General features: G+C 37.4%; 1 protein-coding gene across 1 annotated transcript in view; it reads left to right on the forward strand.

Moving 5' to 3' along the window:
* LOC144980734 (uncharacterized) overlaps nt 1–22,500 on the forward strand; it is a 63,769-nt gene that overhangs the window by 16,625 nt on the left and 24,644 nt on the right. The window contains exons 5-16 of the mRNA XM_078928456.1: nt 2,000–2,076; nt 2,747–2,841; nt 3,848–3,943; nt 5,720–5,842; nt 7,558–7,696; nt 9,280–9,339; nt 12,201–12,269; nt 12,725–12,944; nt 13,133–13,272; nt 14,433–14,715; nt 15,323–15,364; nt 21,777–21,869. Coding sequence (XP_078784582.1) covers nt 2,000–2,076; nt 2,747–2,841; nt 3,848–3,943; nt 5,720–5,842; nt 7,558–7,696; nt 9,280–9,339; nt 12,201–12,269; nt 12,725–12,944; nt 13,133–13,272; nt 14,433–14,715; nt 15,323–15,364; nt 21,777–21,869 — 1,437 coding nt within the window. The remainder of the gene's footprint in view (nt 1–1,999; nt 2,077–2,746; nt 2,842–3,847; nt 3,944–5,719; nt 5,843–7,557; nt 7,697–9,279; nt 9,340–12,200; nt 12,270–12,724; nt 12,945–13,132; nt 13,273–14,432; nt 14,716–15,322; nt 15,365–21,776; nt 21,870–22,500) is intronic.

Here is a 22,500-nt window from a genome sequence, read left to right on the forward strand (position 1 = left end):
TTGGGGCGCCCAACATGAGCCACAAGTCTTCGCCATTCTGTCCTGTCCTCCATAAGCGTACGCAGCTCCCTCGTGTTGTCCATTCCTGTGTCATCGTGATTTGGGTTTCGGTTGCTATTTAGATACATGGGGCGCAACTCCACATGTCAGTTTATTTTCAAAGTTTTCTTTCTTCCAGATGAACTGCCTGCCAGGGTTCAAGATATCCATCTTCCCGGGTTTGGTATCCGAGTTTTCCTTCTCCTCCACAACCCATTGCCGATATGTCTGCGTCTACTTATTTAATTCGTAGCTAACCTTTATATCTAAAGGCCATTCCCCTATCGGTAACCTGGGGACGCGTTGAATGGGAGCCGGCACTCCACACAATGTTATGTGGAATTATAATAAAGAACTGAACAAGTGTGTATGAAAGGTGCCAGACAAAGCAAGACAGAAAAAAAAATACCATTACACCACAGAGACTACCGGGAGCACCAGGTCTGAATGGTAATCAGAAAGGTCTTAGGTTCGATCCCCCAGTTGAGGTCGACTGATTTTTTGGGATGGCTTTTTTTCTTGTATTTTTCTTTCTTGCTTTGTCTGGCACTGGCACCTTTCATACACACTTGTTCAGTTCTGTATCTTGCATCAGTGCCTGCTCCTTAATTTCTTAATCTTATATTATGGAATTATAGCTTTGATTTGCTGTACAATGACAGAAAGCTGGATGACTGGTGCTGAAATGACCTAAATGTGCGGCTATGTGGTCTAGTGGTATGACACTCGCTTTTGGATCGGAAGATCCTGGGTTCGAGCCTCGCGCTTGGCACATAGTTGAGTCCTTGGATCACATTCTCTCACCGTACTCAGGTGTATACTGAGTACCTGGCTGTTAACAGCGTTGTCTTTGTCCGAAAAATTCTAATATCGCCTAACAGGCGTCATGTCCCATCCTACATGTTAAATGTTGCTGTTGACCAGGGACCCCTTATAAAGCACTTTGAGCACATTTAGTGGATATTGCGCTATATAAAACTCAATTTTTAAATATTTTTTTTTAATGTGTTGCAAGCGTTGTAAAACACTTAAAAAACAAACAAAAACAAGTAAAACTGGATGAATAGAATAACAATGTAAAATGGAATAAAAGCTTCTATTTAATGTAAAAAGAAAGATAATTCGGATATTTTGGATTTCCATTTTATTTCAATAAAACACGATGGATAAGGTACTGAAGATGAATCATCTCTAGTGTCTCAGTCATTGTGTTTTATTGATAAAGGGGAAACTCGAAACGTTCACATCGTCTGTCTTTGTAAATAAAATAGAAGCTATTGTTTTTGTTGACTCACATAATGCTTGTAAGATACTTGTTGTATTAAGTAATTAATTAATTAATTAAATAATTAATTAATTTATTTATTTATTTATTTATTTATTTCATTATTTATTGTAAATTTGTTTATAAATTTCGTTTTGAAAAGACAGATTGTAATTTTTAGTCAGTTATCTTCTTGTAGAAGTTTTAATGTCTATTGTGATTATTGGAATACTCAAACGGTTGGTTGATTACAATGTCGATCATACTGACTCAGGTGTGAATGGGTACCTGGCATTAGGCAGTGACGGATATTGTCAGAGTGTTTGTACAAAACGGATGCCTAACAGGCAACTGTTACTGTAAGAAATGGAAATAGAGTTCAATTTGGCGTACCTGGGGCAATAATTTATGCATTCAAAATTGTGAAACACGCCGAGCATGGAAAATCTGTGGAAATGCGTTTTATTGATGCAATGCATTTAAGTAAAAAACTCACAACATCTGCCAGCTGGATATAACGTACCAACAGACACAAAATTATGTGTAACCTTGAGCATTTATCGTCTGATTGATACAATTTAGTGAGAACTAATCATTTAATACTACAAAGGGCTGAGCGGTGTCAAATTTTGTTCTTATTAATGTTCATGTTGTATTTTTTCATTATTATATTGTTTTTTTTTTTCCCTGGTCCAGACATCAGCCTCAAGAGCAATAAATCTGGAGACGTCCCTGTGTACAAGCGGGAAAGCATGCAGTTGTATCATAATGTGGTCAGTCCTAACGGCTTATAAATAAATAATAAAAATATGATTCCCTTTATTCATCCCATAGGGGAAATTTGTCTCTAGGGTCTATTCCAAGGGAAGACTGGAATAACCCGTTAGCCGCAGTGCAGAGCTGCAAATTGAGCTAAGGCGATGTCACTTGCTCAAGGCCACACAGCGCAGTGGTGGGTGATCGAACTCGGTACCTTTCGGGTAGGAAGCAAAGACCGTACCGCTGAGCCACGCTGCCCCCTTTTAAAAAATTTTATTTTTTTCTTTTTTTTTTTTTCTTGTAGTGGGATATAGATATATGGATATATCCATTTTTGTTGTCGTTGTTGTTTTATTTGTTGATGGTGTTGTTGTTGTTGATGGTGTTCTGTGTTGTAGTTGTTGTTGTGGGTGTTCTGTGTTGTTTTTATTGATGGTGTTGTTGTTGTTGTTTTTATTGATGGTGGTGTTGTTGTTGCTGATAGTGACAGTGGTGTTGATCTTTATTTTTGTCGCCATTAATAGAAAAATTTAATGAAAAAAAAAAAATTCATGCATTTTTGTTCATCCCCCTTGAAATGTTCCATGCATTTCACATTAAAAAATAAAACTTAATTTCTTCTGTTTAAAAAAATGTTTACTAAAGTTTTCCTTCTCCGTCTGTGTTTGTGTTTGTCCCATACAGGTGCTGAAGAACGTGATAGAGACGGAGAAGACACATGTATCGGAGCTCATCAAAGTGTTACGGTCCTACATCAAACCTATAGAAGATGCTAATTTGTAAGTGTGGGGGAATTTTTGTGTGAGGCTATCGGCTATGTGGTCTTGTGTTGTGGTATGACTCTTGATTTTGGATCACCAGGTCCTGGGTTTGCGCCTCGCTCAGCGCATAGTCCAAGTCCTTGGAAAATTCTCTTTATTCACATTCTCTTACCGTACTCAGATCAGGTGTAAAATGAGTAACTGGCCGTTAACAGAGATGTCTCTGTCCGAAAAAAAATTGTAATATTGCCTAACAGGCGTCGTGTCTCATCCTACATGTTAAGTGTTGCTGTTGGCCTGGTACCGCTTGTAAAGCGCTTAGAGCTATGTTAAAGCTCAATTTATTTATCTATCTATTTATTTATTTATTTTCTTCTTTTAAAGCTCAATTTTTAAAAAGAAATAACAGAAAGGAAATAAACTTTTATCTTGGGCTTCACTTTTAAATTGTTTCCTTTATTAAATTATGGATGACATAATTCACCTTTATTAAAATATGGATGACATAATTCACCTTTATTAAACTATGGATGACATAATTCACCTTTATTAAAATACGGATGACATAATTCACCTTTATTAAAATATGGATGACATAATTCACCTTTATTAAAATATGGATGACATAATTCACCTTTTTTAAAATATGGATGACATAATTCACCTTTATTGAAATATGGATGACATAATTCACCATTATTAAAATACGGATGACATAATTCACCTTTATTAAAATAGGGATGACATAATTCACCTTTATTAAAATAGGGATGACATAATTCACCTTTATTAGAATAGGGATGACATAATTCACCTTTATTAAAATACGGATGACATAATTCATTGTTTGAATTTTCATGTGCTGTTACTGTCTGGAATTTATACAAATGTAATATCAAATTATTCTGTTATATATTGAGATCTTACATTTTACTATCTCTTCTCTTCCCTTCCCCACCATCCACGTCCTGCCCTCCCCCTCCACTCCCTCCCTCCCCATCCTCCTTTTACAACCCCCAACCAGATTAAGTGGTCCTGAATACAAACTGTTAGTCGGGAACCTGGAGGAAGTGATCGCCTTTCAGCAAACCTTTCTATCTGCCTTAGAGGAATGTGAAAAGTGAGTCCTATGCTCTCCGTTCTCCAAAAGAGAAAGAATCTTTGTAGCTTGATTTTAATGTGAAATGTAAATTGTTTGTTTTGTGTTTTTTACAGTCAGAAATACGCCATTACCAGTGGTGTCAACCCTACGTACACGTTTGGCTGAGGATTGTATGAATAATTAAATTTCTATTATTTAAGCACTTTTAGCATTCATACACTTTTTTGGTGTCCTTAAACACTACTATAACTGTATCTTGACCCAGAAGTTCATGATATGAAGTGAGTTCAATATAATATTATCTGGCTGGGTCATATCAGATTTAAACATGGATCTGGAAGTTGATTCTATTTATATTATAGTCTATATAGTGTAAGCTTATTCATTCATTTAACTCACTCAATCCTAGAGATTTTTGCAACTTTTCAAAATTGGAAAAAATGTATTAAAATGAGCATGTACATAGATTGCTTTATTCAACGACCATTAACATGCAAAAATGAAAAACATTAGCTTTGATACTACGCCTATAATTTGTCTCAAAAAATGTAAGAAATAGGCATGGGGTAAAAGTAACCCGGGTAAATTACGGATATAGTCGGTGTCAGGGTTGAGTGAGTTAAATATTGATTATATTATTGCTAGTATGTTCGAATTGCCCATTATCACATTTAGTGCTGATTTTCATTTTTTGAAGAATTGGATACATTTTTTTTCAAAATCTGACTCATTTTGACTCTCCATTGTACAAATTTACAAGGGGAGATGGAGTAGGAAAGTGCCGGAAGACAATAGAGAATAAAAGTTTTGAGGTAGTGATAGGGGTTTGAACCTGCGACCTTACTGGTACGATAACTCCACCTGACCGGGAAGAGCGTCACTTTACTGTATGAGCTACAGTAAAAGGGCCTGAGTTCGATCCTGGCCACTGTTGAGATTATTATTAATTAATTTTTTTTTATCTCTTCTTTATGCGGCTATGTGGTATAATGGTATGACACTCGCTTTCGGATCGGAAGGTCCTGGGTTCGAGCCTCGCGCTCGACGCATAGTTGAGTCTTTGGAAAACTGGGTGGGGATCCTGGCCTCCCATAGAGGGCAGGGAGGTACATACTGTGTCTTCTATCCCGTTATATCTGTTTTCCAACATGCTTTCTGTCTTTGTCTCTGTCTTGGAATGAGATTACTTGGTTTTGTCCTGGCACTGGCCGGAATCCTAGCTGGGAGGGAAACAGTCAAATGCATAGTTATTGCGGATGTTCTGAGTATTTTTTACCTAAAGGCATAGCATCAGTACATAAAAATAGCTTTTGAAATTGAAATCGATTTTGGGGGGACCTCTTCTGTCCACTCAGCTGGGTGTGTGTTAGATCTGTCAGACAGTACTTTGCAATAGATTATCTAACGTCCTATCCAAAAGGGTAGAAAAATCAATTGCTATTAATTGGATTCAGTAGTCTGATGTCACGCCGCCCGGCAACAGTGGCCATCTTGGTTCTATACAAAGAAAATCATTACTTTTTATTCTTCATGCTGGCTAGAACTTTTCATATGCCTTGTGATCAGAATGTGTAAAAGTCAAAACATGATCAAATTTTTGGGGTTTTTTCCTCTGGATACGCTTTTATGGTCGCCGGGGAAATATTTCATACGGGCGTCCGCCATTGTTCCGATAGTTTAGAGCCAGTGTTACTGAGTTACCATGCGTCATTAGGAAGGAAGTGACGTTACGACTGTTGAAGAGTATTGTTTGTCAATTGTTTAAATTTTGATTTTTTCATCACATCCTTGAAGGTTGCCATCGAGTCAGCGTCGTATCGGCGGCGTCTTCATGCAGTTTGCTCCAGACATGAAGGACATGTATTCTCTCTACTGTGCCAATCATCCACGATCTGTCTCCGTCCTACAAAATAAACGGTAAGCGCCCATACCATTGTTATTATTATTATTATTATTGTTATTATTATTATTATTATTATTATTATTATTATTATTATTATTATTATTATTATTATTATTATTATTATTATTATTATATAATATATATTATTATTATTATTATTATTATTATTATTATTATTATTATTATTATTATTATTATTATTATTATTATTATTATTATTATTATTACAAATAGTGCTCTTAGGTGCTTTACAATCTGGGTGGGGTTCCTGACCTCCCATAGTGGGCAGGGAGGTACTTACTTTGTCTTCTATCCCCCTTTATCTTTTTTTCAACATGCTTTCTGTCTTTCTCTTGGGATGAAATTACTTGGTTTTGTCCTGGCGCTGGCCAGATACCCTAGCTGGGAGGGACGGAAATAGTCAAATGTATAATTAGTTTTGGGAGATATTATTATTTTCTCTGTTATGCACTGTATTATGTTTATTTACATATTATATATGATTTGTAAACATTTGAGTGTATTCCTCTTAGTGGGGAACCTGTGCTTGTCTATGGATGAGACTTTTAGGTGATCTCAAACTAAGTACTTTGATAGTGTGCTCTTGGAATCTACATCTGTTCCCTATTTGAACCAATTCTCTTTTGTCTTACCTTTCTTGGGTGCTTTCATTGTCATTCTATACGATCCCATTTTCTTCCTTTTTACTGGCGCTGGTATGACCTTAAAGTGTTGCAAGCACTGTAAAACCCTTAAAAACAAACAAAACAAAAACAATGCTTTACAATTTATTTTTTTTTGTTTGTATCACACAAGTTCATTCATTCGACTACAAAATCACTACAACAGTCACACACACACATCTTGTTCCAAGTTCACATAGAATCACGATAAGCAGAATGAAAAAGATCGGTTTTTAAATGCCATTTGAAGACTGGTAGACTTTCACATTGTCGGGTAAAGAATTCCATACGATTGGAGCTGAAAATGAAAAACCACGCTCAAATTGCTTTAAAAATGCTAACTTTTAAAAGTTTAGCATTTAAAAGCCAAATTGGCAACCCTGCTGTGTGGTGGCATCATGTGATTTAAAAAAATCAAAACAACAAGAAAAGGAATTGCATCATTCTCCAAAGTTCCCAGCCAACCTTTTTACTCTAAATACGGGAACAGACCAGACGTATAAACATAATAAACATGAATTCAGACCAGCCGTTTGTACTGATTTAATCGGGACCGTCCCGATTTTTATACGAAATTTGTCCCGATGTCCTGATTTTTCTCTCTCGCGTCCCGATTTATCTTTTTACTCGAATCTTTTTAGTTAGAAAAAAAAATTGGCAGAAAAAAATTGGTAGATTTTTTTTTTTTAGCGGTAATCAAATGATGAGGTGACCGTATGAACCGGATGTGTATAACATATCCCCACCCCATTGTACGGTATCGATATAATGATATTGGTAATGTTGCCCAGTCATAAGTATTTCTTTTTATAGTATGGGCAGACGGGAATGAATTCATAGGTCTTATTGTTCCATAGAAGACATCAATACCTGTGTTGTGGTTTATTTCAATTTCATGCACACCATTCGTTCAATCGTCAATCGTCCTGATTTTTTTTCCTGTGTCCTGATTTTCTGAGACCTTGGTCCTGATTTTTTGTGTCGGTAAAATGGCAGGTCTGTGAATGCGCATTTCATCATTCAATTTCTCTCCCTTCTTTCCACAGAGAAGACCTCAGCAAGTTTGTAGAAAGTGTGGGTGCCCCGAGCCCCGGTGCCCAGGCCCTGACCACCATTCTGTCCAAACCGTTCACACGCCTTGACAAATATCCCAGTCTACTCAAAGAACTGGAGAGACATGTAGAGGTCAGTACAAACAATAAAAACAAACCCCAAAATGCTCCTAGAGCGACTATGTGGTCATCTGAGTACGGTGAGAGAATGTGAGTAAACAGCCTTTTCCAAGGACTCAATTATGCACCGAGCGCGAGGCTCGAACCCAGGACCTTCTGATCCAAAAACGAGTGTCATATCACTTGACCACATAGTCGCATGTGGTCCTATTTATCCACTAGACAAGCTCAAAACGTTTTACAAGGGGTCCCAAGCCAACAGCAACACTTTTCATGTAGGATGAGACATGACGCCCTAAGGCGACAGAGAGATTTGCTGTTAAAGGCTAGGCATTTATTTTACACCTGAGTACGGTGGGATAATGCGATTACAGAGCCTTCTCCAAGGACTCAACTTTGCACTTTTCAGAGCAGGACTCGAACCCAGGACCTTCCTATCCGAAGGCGAGTGTCATACCACAACACCACATAGCTGCACAGTGTTAGTGAGATGAAAACGCGACATTGATAAATCATTTGAATGATTGGAGATAACGACGTCACTCAGGTCTTTGTGATTGCTTTCAACTGTCCGTTCAAAATGATTGGAGATAACGTCACTGAGCTCTTTGTGATTGCTTTTAACTGTCCGTTCAATGATTAGTTCTCAATAAATTTCATAGCCACAAACTGTCCTGGTAAAACAAAATTGGACTGTTTATGTGTGTGTGGAAAGACCCCCAGCATGATTATTCGGTCTACTTTAATGCTGATAGGAGCCACTTGGAGGAAGCGCTGCGTCACGTGATCACTTTTAGCGTTGATCACTTGATCCCACCAACTTCAATTTGATTTAAATTCTATATTATTATTATTCTATATTTTCAAACGGAATTGTGTTAAATTTATATGTTGTGAATTCATTCATCTGGATAGTGTATATATTCAAAATTATAATATACCTTTTTTGACTAGCAAATTAAAACAAGGAACAGAAAAAAGCTCCAAAACTAGATATTGTATAATAATAGACCAAACGAACAGCTGTTTTAGGTTATGCCAGTTGTATTGTGTGTTAGGGCGTAGCCATCGTTAAGTTATAGTCTGACACTGAAACAAAAAAAACTGGCATTTTGACGTCATTTTTTTGGTCAGTGTCAGGGCTATAAGTTAACGATGGCTACGGTTAGGATGGCCTGTTTGAACTCTTTGACAAGTTGGCTGCTATGCGATTTCCCTATTATTATTTGTTTTGTGCACCAAAAATGTCATGCATTGCTTTAATTCCACTCAGTTTGGATTTCCTTAGTTACATATCGAACACTTTTTTTTTGTTTACTTTCCAAGATTTTTCTACAAGAGAAGACCCGACAAATTATCTCTGTCGCCTATCTAGAATTTAGTAATGTATTTATTTTATGGTTTTTTGTTGTTAGCTGAAGAAGGGTTGAATTTTGAGCCGGAAACGTTCCGTGTTTGGTATTTTGTTCTTTTTTTTGAAGCTGTTATCTTGATTTTTGTAAATTCATCATCATCATCATCATATACAAATCCTAACTCCTGCCAGAGCATTGAACTTTAACCTGCTTCTCCTTTTTCCCTCTTTCCCACTGACAGGAAAGCCACCCAGACCGAGGGGACACACAAAGAGCCATAGCCGTGTACAGAAATATTGTTGTAAGTAGAATCATCATAATGGCTGTTGATGACCCCGAGTTACAATAGACACATAGAGATAAAGTGAGTAGAAAAGTGCCAGAAGACAATAGAGAATAAAAAATTTTCGCGGCGGTGGTGGGGTTTGAACCTGTGACCTTATTGCATGGGTGCAAGAGTGCTGGTCGATTGGATTACCGAAAAAAACGTTGCCGGCTTTATGCGATTTGGATTTGATTGATTTTTAAAATTTATTTATTTATTATTTTTTTTTTTTTGCTGTTGTTGTTTAGGTCCCAACAATCAGGTCGGGTACGTCCATATGATTAAGCGAAACTTTTGAATCACGATGCTACTGTGACCCGGAAGTGATAGTTATATTATTAAATCTGAACCGGAAGTTGATTAGAGAAGAAATGAAAGTTGACCCAGACAAAAACACAGCGTCTGTGAATCTTGCAGGCTTTTTCAGATTATATGTCTGGTCGTAAGTAGACTTGCAGGCTTTTTGAGGTCCAGTTGCTTGCACCCCTGCCTTATTGGTACGACAAATCCGCCTGGCCGGTGAGAGCGTGACTCTACCGTATGAGCTATCCACGAACACAAATAATGTCTTCTGGCACTTTTCTACTCACTTCATCTCTTGTTGTTACCAACATAAGTGCCTGCTCCACTCACTTTTCTGAATTAAAAATTCACCCCATATACCGGAGCATACTCAATGTCTCAATCGTTTCTATGTTATATGTTTGTGTTGAGAATATTGGCTATTAAGCTTAACTGCTGGCTAACTAACTTCGCTGTGGTTGTGTGTGTTGTACCCACTACCTCCAGTAGTCGTTGAGAGAGGGATCTAGTAATGAATGACCTGAGTTTAATAAGAATTTTTTTGGGTTCGTGGATAGCTCATACGGTAGAGTCACGCTCTCACCGGCCAGGCGGAGTTGTCGTACCAATAAGGTCGCAGGTTCAAACCCCACCACTGCCGCGAATATTTTTTTATTCTCTATTGTCTTCTGGCACTTTTCTATTCACTTCATCTCTTGTAATAGACACATAGATAACCACGCCTCTCGGACAGTCGTCATAATGTAAACAATGACATTAATTGGCACACATAGCTAACTACACAGGTTTTACGTTCTATGGTATGTGTCTAATTAAAATACCCACACTGTTCTACCACATGATAAATAGAACGAACACAGGAAGCTATGTGGAAACTTAAAACATTTATAATATGATCGAGAAAATCATGTGATAACTAGTCACCCATTTTGGCGGTATAAAAACAATAACAATGATGAGAGAGAGATCGATATCATTCACGTTATTGTTTACAAACAAACAACTATCTTTGCCCAAGCACACGTGATGGTGTGTCACAAATTCAATGTTTTTGATTGGTCAAACATCTACTGGTTAATCAGTCAAAGGTAGGCCACGTCATACTACTTTTGTTGTATGTTGCACTGAGTGTTATTCGCATGTCTGTAAGTTATGGGTTTCTGGGTGGGGTTCCTGACCTTCCATAGTGGACAGGGAGGTACTTACTGTGTCTTCTATCCCCCTATATCTGTTTTCCAACGTGCTTTCTGTCTTTGTCTTGGAATGAAATTACTTGGTTTTGTCTGGGTGGGTTCCTGACCTTCCATAGTGGACAGGGAGGTACTTACTGTGATCTTTGCCCAAGCACACGTGATGGTGTGTCACAATTTAAAAGATGTTTTGATTGGTCCAACCATTCTCGTAATCAGTCAAAGGAGGCCACGGGCATTCTACTTATGTGTTTAAGTGCACTGAGTGTATTCGCAAAGTCTGTAGTTATGGTTCTGGGTGGGGTTCCTGACCTTCCATAGTGGACAGGGAGGTACTTACTGTGTCTTCTATCCCCCTATATCTGTTTTCCAACGTGCTTTCTGTCTTTGTCTTGGAATGAAATTACTTGGTTTTGTCTGGGTGGGGTTCCTGACCTTCCATAGTGGACAGGGAGGTACTTACTGTGTCTTCTATCCCCCTATATCTGTTTTCCAACGTGCTTTCTGTCTTTGTCTTGGAATGAAATTACTTGGTTTTGTCTGGGTGGGTTCCTGACCTTCATAGGGACAGGGAGTACTTACTGTGTCTTCTATCCCCTATATTGTTTCCAAGTGCTTTCTGCTTTGTCTTGAATGAAATACTTGTTTTGTCTGGGTGGGGTACCTGACTTCATAGTGACAGAGACTTATGTGTCTTCTATCCCCCTACTAACTATTCCAACTGCTTTCGTCCCTTGCTTGGAATGAAATACTGTTAATGTCTGGTGGTTCCTGACCTCCAAGTGGACAGGGAGTCTTACTGTGTCTTTATCGCATTAACTGTTTTCCAATGCTTCTGTCTTTGTCTTGGAATGAAATTAATTAGTTTTTAGCATTAGGCCTATGGAACCATGTTTATCCATTTCTATGCTGAAATGGACAATAGTGATTGCTTGGACCTTTGTGTAGACGCTAATTCTTCCTCCCAGACCTACAGTACCAATACCCAATCATGTGGTGACGAGAGTCAAAAAAATCTCGATACACCCCGTCGATCTTGGCCTTTTGATGTACGAGTGCTCTACCAATTGAGCTATTGGGACCCCCATTCATTCAATAGACTTTTAAGATAAAGACTTCAACAACGAAACATTCTAACATTAAAGGTACATATAAGAGAGTTGCTTGACATCTCTTATCAAAGAGTGAGTGAACATAATCATGTGTGCTTCGTGTTCTTAGTTTCTTCATCTTTGCCTATTTGATTAGAATGTTATTTTTTCATTTATGTAATCAATATAATGTACCTATGCTTGTTTGTAGCTTTTTATTCCTCCAATTTTATCATTTTAAAAAAATATACAGAACATGTATGATCCAATAATGAGAGATGGCAACATGAAATTATCACGAGTACATCCAGGTTGGAGGGAGGTAATATCTTTGTTGTTGTTTTGTTTTTTGTTGTGTTTCATAATCATCATCATCATTGTCATCATCATCATCATTGTCATCATCATCATCATTACTGTCATCATTTCCTACACCACCAGCAGCCTAATCATCATCATCACCATCATCAGTCATTATCATCATCGTCATCATCATCATCATAATTTTCACCAGTCATCATCATCATCATCACCATCTTCATCATCATCACCATCAACAGTCATTATTTATCATCATCGTCATCATCATCATTATCATCACCATCTTTATCATCATCATCATCATCATCATCACCATCATCAGTCATTATCATCATCGTCATCATCATCATTATCATCATCACCATCATCATCGTCATCATCATCACCACCATCATCATCACTATCAGATACTCATCGAACACCTTCTCACATTGACCCATCTTCCTCACATCCCAGGAGATCAGCAAACTCGGTGAGGTCCTCCACCTGTCCCAAGTCAAACTCCACACCCAGACGGGGGAGAAGTTTGAACGAATCTTCCTGTTGTTCCAGTCGTGCCTGGTGATGCTCTCCATGAGCTCCAGACTCAGCAGCTACCAGTACGAGGGCAACATCCCTCTGAGTGGCTTGTCGGCTGCCACATTGGTGGATGGAGGGGACTGCTTTGAAATCAATGGTAGGTTTTTGTAAACCCTGTCTCGTATGTATACGACTAAATATTTCATCAATGTGATATGAGGCTAAAATGAAAAGTTGCTCTTGAAACATTTCACACACACACACACACATATCATTATCATCATCATTATTATTATTATTATTATTATTATTATTATTATTATTATTATTTGATTTGCCTCCCAGGTCCAATGATAGAGAAGATCACCGTGTCGTGTGGATCGAAGACAGAAGCCATCACTTGGATGGAACTCCTCAATGGTCTGGTCTCAAACTCTGGGCAGCCCGCATCATCGGCCAAGCCCCAACCTTTACAAGTACATATGGTCAGTGGTTAGCTCTCTGTCCTTTTGGTGCGGCTATGTGGTCTAGTGGTATGACACTCGCTTTCGGATCGGAAGGTCCTGGGTTCGAGCCTCGCGCTTGGCACATAGTTGAGTCCTTGGAAAAGGCTCTTTTCTCACATTCTCACCGTACTCAGGTGTAAAATGAGTACCTGGCCATTAACAGCATTGTCTCTGTCCCAAAAATTTGTAATATCGCCTGACAGGCGTCATGTCTCGCCCTCATGTTATGTGTTGCTGTTGGCCAGGGACCCCTTGTAAAGCGCTTTGAGCACGTTTAGTAGATATTGCACTATATAAAAGCTCAAGTTTTTTTTTGTTTTTTTCTAATTCTGGCTGGTTGTCTGCAGTGACTGTTGGGCTTGGGTGAAAGTTGGCAGGCTGGGTGGGGTTCCTGACCTCCCATAGTGGGCAGGGAGGTACATACTGTCTTCTATCCCCTTATATCTGTTTCCCAACATGCTTTCTGTCTTTGTCTTGGAATGAGATTACATGGTTTTGTCCTGGCCCTGGCCGGAGTCCTAGCTGGGATGGAAACAGTCAAATGCATAGTTATTGTTTTGGGAGATGATATTTTTTTCCTTGTAAATCATCTCTCTGTTATGTATTATTATATTTGTTATTTTGAATTTAAAATGTAAGCATTTGAGTGTGTTCCTCTTTGTTGGATTTTGTGCTTGTGTGTATTTTTTGTCTCAAATTCCTATTTTCAGGCGTCCTGATTCCACTTTTGGAATGTGAAGGGTTGGCAGGTCTGGTGAATGCTTTCAGGGTAGACCAGAGCTGCCAACATGAAATTTCAGATATTCTAGATTCCAAGGGGGAAGAAAAAAAGAAAAAGTCACTTTAAATAGCTTTAGAAATAATATAAATTGCCCTCAGCATGATCCGAAAATGCTCCAAAGACCTGAATAATATCGGTGGTTCTGAGGAAATAAACTTTCCTTTTCAACAAGATTTATTGAGTCAAAGAAGTGAATATTGTTTTGTAGTCGGAGCCAAAAATTTGTATTTCTACTCATTTTTCGTAGTACTTAGCAGGTCGGGGTATGACCCTTTTATGACCCTTTATTCAAATTGATAGAAAGGAAAAACAAGGTCATTTTCACACCAATTTTTGTTGTTGTTTTCATCACTCTCAGATCTCCACCTGTCAGCCCAGCCTATCCACAGTCACGTCGGCCAAGACAGCTCAAATCTCATCCACCACAGTCCATCCTCCCCCAGGCCCCACATCGGCCCCCCCACCACCCGCCGCACCCACCCCTCCGTCTTCCCAGAATCCTCTAGCAGCCAAGACGTCCTGCGTGTGGAGTCTGACCTGCCTGCGACCTTCACCTCCGTCAAGGCCGTCTCTCATGTGCCGAGACGAAGTTCTCAAATCTCCGAGGGCTGTCAGGAAGTCGACTCAGAAAAGAAAACCAGGTGAGCTTTAAAAAAAAAAAAAAATACCACTGAGAAGGAAATGAGAGTAGAAATTGAACCAGAAGTAAGACGATTTTAATCAAGATAAAATCGAACCTTGAAAGTGTGGTAGGTTTCTTTTATCTCATACTCCTGTTCTCCATCAGATCTTAATTTGCGCGGTCATGTGATCTTGTGATAGGACTCTGGCCCTTCAGATCGAAGGTCTAGGATTCGAGTCCAGCTCTGAGTTGAGCAGTGTATAGTCGAGTCCTTGAAAAAGTCTCCTTTCTCACATTCTCTCACTGTACTTAGGTTTAAAATGAGTACCTGATCATTAACTTTGTTGTCTCTGTCAAGATAAAATTGTAATATTAATATAGCCGCAGTAGTTTAACACTTCCAGTGAAACAGGAACCCGATATTTTTTATATCACTTTTTTTCCCTATTTCTACCTGAACAAAAAAACAATAAAAATGTTTTTAAAAAGATAAAAGAGAATCAGATTAAATTTTTTTTCAAGTCTCATTGGATCTCAATTTTTTTTTTTTTTAAATTAGATATAGTCAAACATCAAACTTTTATTTTTCTTCTAAACGTATTTTTGCACTGATTTATCTCCCCTAGTGAGGACGGTGTCTGGCGACGAATCAGACTGGCATTCCAAAAGTTTGTTACTTTTTTTTTACTTTTTTTTGGCCTTTTGTCATTTGTCAATTTTCATATTTGTCATTTGTCATAATATTCTTCCTAATCACCCTATGGTTTTTGTTGCATTGCGGCCAGCTGTCCTGATAATATTAAGACTGTCCGATTTGGCAATCTGGGAACAACAAGTTTTTCGGGTTTTAAAAAATTGGACTGTTTATTTTATGTATGGAAATGAACCTTGCATGTACCAGGATTATGCTTTCATTTGACTCGCAAATTGAAACATGGAACAGAAAAAGCTATAAATCTAGATTATATTATATGTGTGGATGGCTGAGAAAACCCCGGAAAGATGCGTAAATTTCATAAATTGAGTTATGTGTGCAGTGGTGTAGATAGACCACATCTTTCTGATCATTTACCATTTTAAATTTTCTTTCTACGTCTATTAGAATCCAAGTTATGATTTTTTTTTCTGAATAAAATTTGTTGCATCTTCCCAGGTTTTCTCGGTCAGCCTCACATACAATAGTTCAAACATACTACTGAGTTTGCGCCAACGGGTCCCGTTAGAGATAGACGACGATTGGGATTGTTTGGAAGCTTTAACCCTTTGCCCACTAGTCATTATGACATCCGAAATGCTATCGCCTTCTACATCTACGCCAGAATAGAAATAGAGGGTGGAGCCTACCATGATATAACATTTTATGGATCCCTAATTTCATCATATCAGTTCTGTCCACTGACAGGTGGGTGGATATCGCTTTCAAGAACTTATGTCCTTATATGAAATCCTGAGTTTTTGACCAATCAACGGATTGCTCTTTTGATAGCTCGCTTGTCAACATGAGTCAGCTCAGCCCTTGATTTATGTAAAGGCATCACATGCGGTATATGTTGTGTAACTTCAAAGACCACGGTTGACCGAAAGCGATGAATGGAAGCCCTACTGTGGCGTGGAGAACGAGGTCTTGTATGTATAGTTACGTCATATCTCAACGCTCGTGAATTCTTAGTTCGGCTGGACTCACAATCAAAACTCGAAATCTGTGTTTTAAACTCTTGAATCAATCGAATTACACCAGTGCGTTCGTCTCATTGAGAAATGAAAAACGATATATAAATCAAGAACATCGACCGGAAAATAAGGAAATTATCATAAAATTATAAAATTTGAGAAAGCTATTTTCAAAATCAAATATATTACAAAAAAGGTTATTTCTCGACCGATTTTTATGAGACAAAGACAATTTTTCTCCACTTTTCAAGCTGATTCCAACAATGAGGTTTTCAAATTTATCGCGATAAGATTATTTGTCATTATTTTTTTAAATACCCAATTGACTGCTCAGGAAATGAATACGTAATCCTTGGCGGCTAGCGAGTAGGTGTTAAATTTTGCTTACCCTTTCCCACGCAGACGCACACACACACACACACACACACACACACACACACACACACACACAGACTGAACACACAATGTATGTCTTTCACTTCTGGCCAAAGTTGCCTTATTACAACTTAGACTCGAATGATAACAGCGAGTAGGGTGTCAGATTAAACTTCAGTTTTAAAGGTCTAATTCAATTCACACCGTAATAAATCATAATAATGATCATTCTTGATATATTAGAGCATTAAAATATTTAATTCACATTACCATAAATATATTTTAAATATATGTATTTTGTAATTATTTTAGCGACGATACGAACCCCTTTTAATCGTCGAGCCGAACAATAGGATGCTAGACGACGATAAGTCTGTGTGTGTGTGTGTGTGTGTGTGTGTGTGTGTGTGTGTGTGTGTGTGTGTGCGTGCGTCTACGTGGGAAAGGGTAAGCAAAATTTAACACCTACTCGCTAGCCGCCAAGGATTACGTATTCATTTCCTGAGCAGTCAATTGGGTATTAAAAAAAATAATGACAAATAATCTTATCGCGATAAATTTGAAAACCTCATTGTTGGAATCAGCTTGAAAATTGGAGAAAAATTGTCTTTGTCTCATAAAAATCGGTCTAGAAATAACCTTTTTTGTAATAGATTTGATTTTGAAAACAGCTTTCTCAAATTTTATAATTTTATGATAATTTCCTTGTTTTCCGGTCGATGTTCTTGATTTATATATCGTTTTTCATTTCTCAATGAGACGAACGCACTGATGTAACTCGATTGATTCAAGAGTTTAAAACACATATTTCGTGTTTTGATTGTGAGTCCAGCCGTACTAAGAATTCACGAGCGTTGAGATATGACGTAACTATACATACAAGACCTCGTTCTCCACGCCACAGTAGGGCTTCCATTCATCGCTTTCGGTCAACCGTGGTCTTTGAAGTTACACAACATATACCGCCTGTGATGCCTTTACATAAATCAAGGGTTGAGCTGACTCATTTTGACAAGCGAGCTATCAAAAGAGCAATCGTTGATTGGTCAAAAACTCAGAATTTCATATAAGGACACAAGTTCTGGAAAGCGATACCCACCCACCTGTCAGTGGACAGCACTGATATGACGAAATTAGGGCTCCATAAAATGTTATATCATGGTAGGCTCCACCCTCTATTTCTGTTCTGGCGTAGATGTAGAAGGCGATAGCATTTCGGATGTCATAATGACTAGTGGGCAAAGGGTTAAAGCTTCCAAACAATCCCAATCGTCATCTATCTCTAATCGGCCCCGTTAGAGCCCCGATGCGCAATCTGTCTACTGTCTGTTTTGGGTCATGACGATATTGTGAGTGTTAGGGTGATCCATACCTGCCAACCCTTCCGCTTTTGGCGGAATCATTCCTATTTTCAGTCTTCCTTTTTGTACTATTCCGCCATTGTCTCTAAAATTCCGATTTTGAAAAATGATGATAATGTTAACAATAAAAAAGAGCGAAAGGTGTGTGTGTGTGTGTGGGGGGGGGGGGATGTTTAAAAGGGTGAAATTCCTATTTTATGTCTCAATTTCCTATTTTTAGGCGTCCTGATTCCACTTTTGGAATGTGAAGGGTTGGCAGGTCTGGTGACCTCGTTTTGGCTCTTTGAAAAGTTGGCCGCTGTGTCTTTTGTCTTTGATTGGTTTGTTGGACTTTGGGAGTTGTTTACAATTTGTACATTTTTCATTTATTTGATTATTCATTTTTTATTTCATTCATTCATTCATTCATTCATTATTTCATTTAGTTATTTATTGATTAATTCATTTACATATTTATTAATTAATTTATTTATTTATTAATTTATTCTGTGCCAAAGAGTCATTTTTCTGACATTCGACATGAAAATAACAGTGTCAAGTTATTTTGGAAAGCTTAGAAAGAATTTTATGTTCAGCATTTTTTCTGGGTTGAATAGTGAATTTAAAAATTGTGGATCTGCTTACGGGAATTTTAGTTTAAATATCTATTTATAGCATCCAAAAAGTATGGCTTTTGTGGATTTTTTGCCCACACTTTTTAAACTCATTTATAAAGTCTTCTTTAGGACCCTCATGGACTGATAACAATATCAATACGCTTGAACAGTCGTGACGTCACTTCCCTCATAATGACGCATGGTAACTTTGTAACTGGCTCTAAACTATTGGAACAATGGCGGACGCCTTTATGAAATATTTTTCCAACGAGCATAAAAGCGTATCCAGTGGAAAAAAAAAAAACATTATAGATCTGATCATGTTTTGACTTTTACACATTCTGATCACAAGACATATGAAAAGTTCTAGCCAGCATGAAGAATAAAAAGTACTGATTTTCTTTGTTTAGAACCACGATGGCCGCTGTTGCTGGGCGACGGGGGGGGGGGGGGGGGGGGGGGGTTCAAATGCCAAACTAGTTTTAATCAAGTTGTGTTAACTTCTCCCCGATTCCATTGAGTTCTAATGTGTTGTTGCCATTATTGACACATGTGTTGATATTCTAACACTTCCTTGTGATAAGAGATAACACACTGTGTGTGTGTTGTTGTTGTTGTTGTTGTTGTTTGTGTTTGTGTGAGTTTTTACTCACCACAGAAATTGATTCTCCTCATTGTTTTTATTGCTTTGTTTTTTTGTTGTACTCACAGCGCTAGTAAATAATATTATCCCATTTAATTTTCAATGCTGCTACCATTGTCGTCATCATCATTATCATTATCATTCATCATCCTCATCATTATTATTATCATCATCATCATCATTACCATCATCAACATCATCATCATTATCATCATCATCATCATTGTCATCATCATCATTGTCATCATCATCATCATCATCGTCGTCGTCATCACCATCATCATCGTCGTCGTCATCATCATCGTCATCATCATCATCGTCATCATCATCACCACCATCTAGATGATATTACCACTACAACTACAACCGCCATCCTGTATCATCAACGTTGTCACATTTTGTATTTCCTGTGGTATACCTTAATCTAGTTATTTACGCTTACTAACTCGTGCGTTCATTTATCTATCGTGTTGTTGATTTCCCAGAATGCAAATGGTGCTGCTTGAAGCCAGAAGAAAAATATAACAATAATCAAATGGGCTGGAAAAAATTATAGTCCTTCAGAGCCCATGGAGCTAGAGTTTACCCTGGTATCTACAGTGTGAAACGGACAGCAAGTGCTTGCTACCCTTTGGATAGGACTCTAGTCTATCCCAAAGTACTTTCCACCAGATCTAACCATTCCCAGCTACCCAATCACTGCTGTGTGGACAGGGCGGTGGATCAGAAAAAAAAAAATCTCGACTGCACCTGGGATGGATGTCTGTCCGTTTGCGTGTGAAGCGAGTACTCTACCAACTGAGCTATCAGGGGAATCTCCCCCATTTGACCACACTGCCATCAATTTCCCATCATATCAGCTAAAATAAACTATTGACACACTGCAAAGAAGAGACAGTGATTACAAAGCTCATGTTAGAAGCTGTGGACTGTAAAAAGTAATAAATAAAAATGAATGTATCACAGCTCCAAAAAAAAAAGAGAAAAAAAAAAGATCAAACATGAAACGTTTCAGGCTCAAACCTTCTTCAGCCACAAATAACAATAAAACAATGTTAATGTTCACTTTTGTTTATTAATGTTTTGTTTGTTTACTTAATATTGTATGGGCAGAAATCATGATGACTTCTTGTATATACCACTTGTTATCTCTAGTTGTTTTATGACAGAAGTACAAAATGTATAACAAGATAGATATCTATTTTATATGGCATTTAAACAACCAAATGTCACTTTACGGTAGTACTTGAAATCAACAACGACACCGTTATGTGCTAATATCTGTGTCTTTACGTGTTTATATCTTTGTCATGTGTATGAGCGGTACATATATATATATATATATATATATATATATATATATATATATATATATATATTAAACGCGGATGACAAAAAACAATAACAAAGACCTAAGTGACGTCAACTTCGAACTATCTATACATTGAAAACACACCATGGCAATTTTATATTTAAAATGTTCTTCAACTGGGAGCCAATGATATAGATACAGTGAAGGTTGAGAGTGCGAAAGTCTTTTTTTTTTTGGTTTTGTTACCAATCTTCCAGCACTGTTTTGAATTATCTGGAGTTTTGAAATTTTATCCCAGGATATCTTCTTCTTCTTCTTCCTCGTCTTGTGGAAACCTCCAATATTGTCGAGGATCACTCCACAGTTTGTAGGGTTTTACATTATAAACTTGCTAAAACTCTGAACATAAGACTAATTTAAAAAACACATGCCAATATATGCCAACCAGTAGAGAATTACATTAATAATCTAGTGGAAACAGAATCAGTCTTGTGACAAGTGTTTTGGTTGTATCGAGAGTTTTGGAATTACGGATAGATGAAATTCTTTTTTAAGTTCATAGTTTAAAGATTTACAAACATTAGAAACCTGGTGAGACATAGACAGCTCACTCTCAATGTTTTACACCAAGAAATGAAGTGGCACTTTCCTACTCACTTCATTTCTTGTTGTTATCAGCATAAGTGCCTGCTCCACTCACTTTTCTGAATTGAAAATGTTTTACAACATTGATAGATTTTATATCATGTCCATTTATATCCAGAACAATAGTGGGCTGTGTGCTTTTCAGCCCTTTCTCTTTGAACATTTCACTCAAATTAGATTTTTATTTAAAAAATGAAATATCATTTAAGTATTTTTGAACACGTCTTTTTTTATTCAAAGATGACAACACCGGAAATCATTGAGGAGTAGAATAAAAGATTTCTTACACTCTTGCGTTTTGGAATTCGAACTTTGTTCCCAACGCGCACTCGCAGGCTTGTGCAGCAGTAGTTAGGGAACTCATCCAGAATTTAAAAAAGCAGAAGTGTAAGACTTGTATATATTATATTATTGATATAATATTATTATTATTAATATATATATATAATATATATATTTGTTGTTTGCCCTCTCCAGATGACCCTAAAGTTTATAATGAGGATGCTTTTATTCTCCAAGTCATCGAGGCGTATTGCAACAGTGTCAAGACTAGGCATACTGTCAATTCATGTGAGTAGTCATTTATTATCTCTCTCCACAATCCCCCCCCCCTCTCTCTCTCTCTCTCTCTCTTTCTGTCTATCTATCTAACTATCTATCAATCTGTCGATCTGTCTCTCTTCATGTGTATATGGATAGGATATATGATATTTTCCAACAATTCCTGCTTGAATCACGATATTTAAATGAATTATGAATTCTATGTACGTCTTGTGCTCGTCTGGTTATGTTTATATCTTGTCTGTATTTGTTTTGGCTAAAACGTTGACCCATTTTGAATTGCACATCATCTGCTACGCGCGTCACTACACGCCATCCGATTCAATTTGGAATTTATTGTTTGGCTTTGTTATTTTTGAAAAAATCCTTTTTGTAGATTTCACACCTTTGTGTCATTCATATTTTGTCATATTTTTTTTTTCAGCTTGTTCTATTTATTATTATTATTATTATTTAATTTTTTTTCTATTAGATCCTATTTTGCATCCATCAGTTGCCAATAATAATATTTCACGCACAATTCTTTGTTTCCAATAATTGACTCATTGAGATTATTCAACCTTTGAGTTTTTAAATTTTATTTAATTATTTATTTAATTTTATTTTTTTTTGACTCCCTGTCCATGACCAATACTATAAC

Source organism: Berghia stephanieae, chromosome 10 (genome assembly GCF_034508935.2).
Source record: "Berghia stephanieae isolate SIO BIC M18660-M18661 chromosome 10, UCSD_Bste_1.3, whole genome shotgun sequence".
NCBI classification, from domain to species: domain Eukaryota; kingdom Metazoa; phylum Mollusca; class Gastropoda; order Nudibranchia; family Aeolidiidae; genus Berghia; species Berghia stephanieae.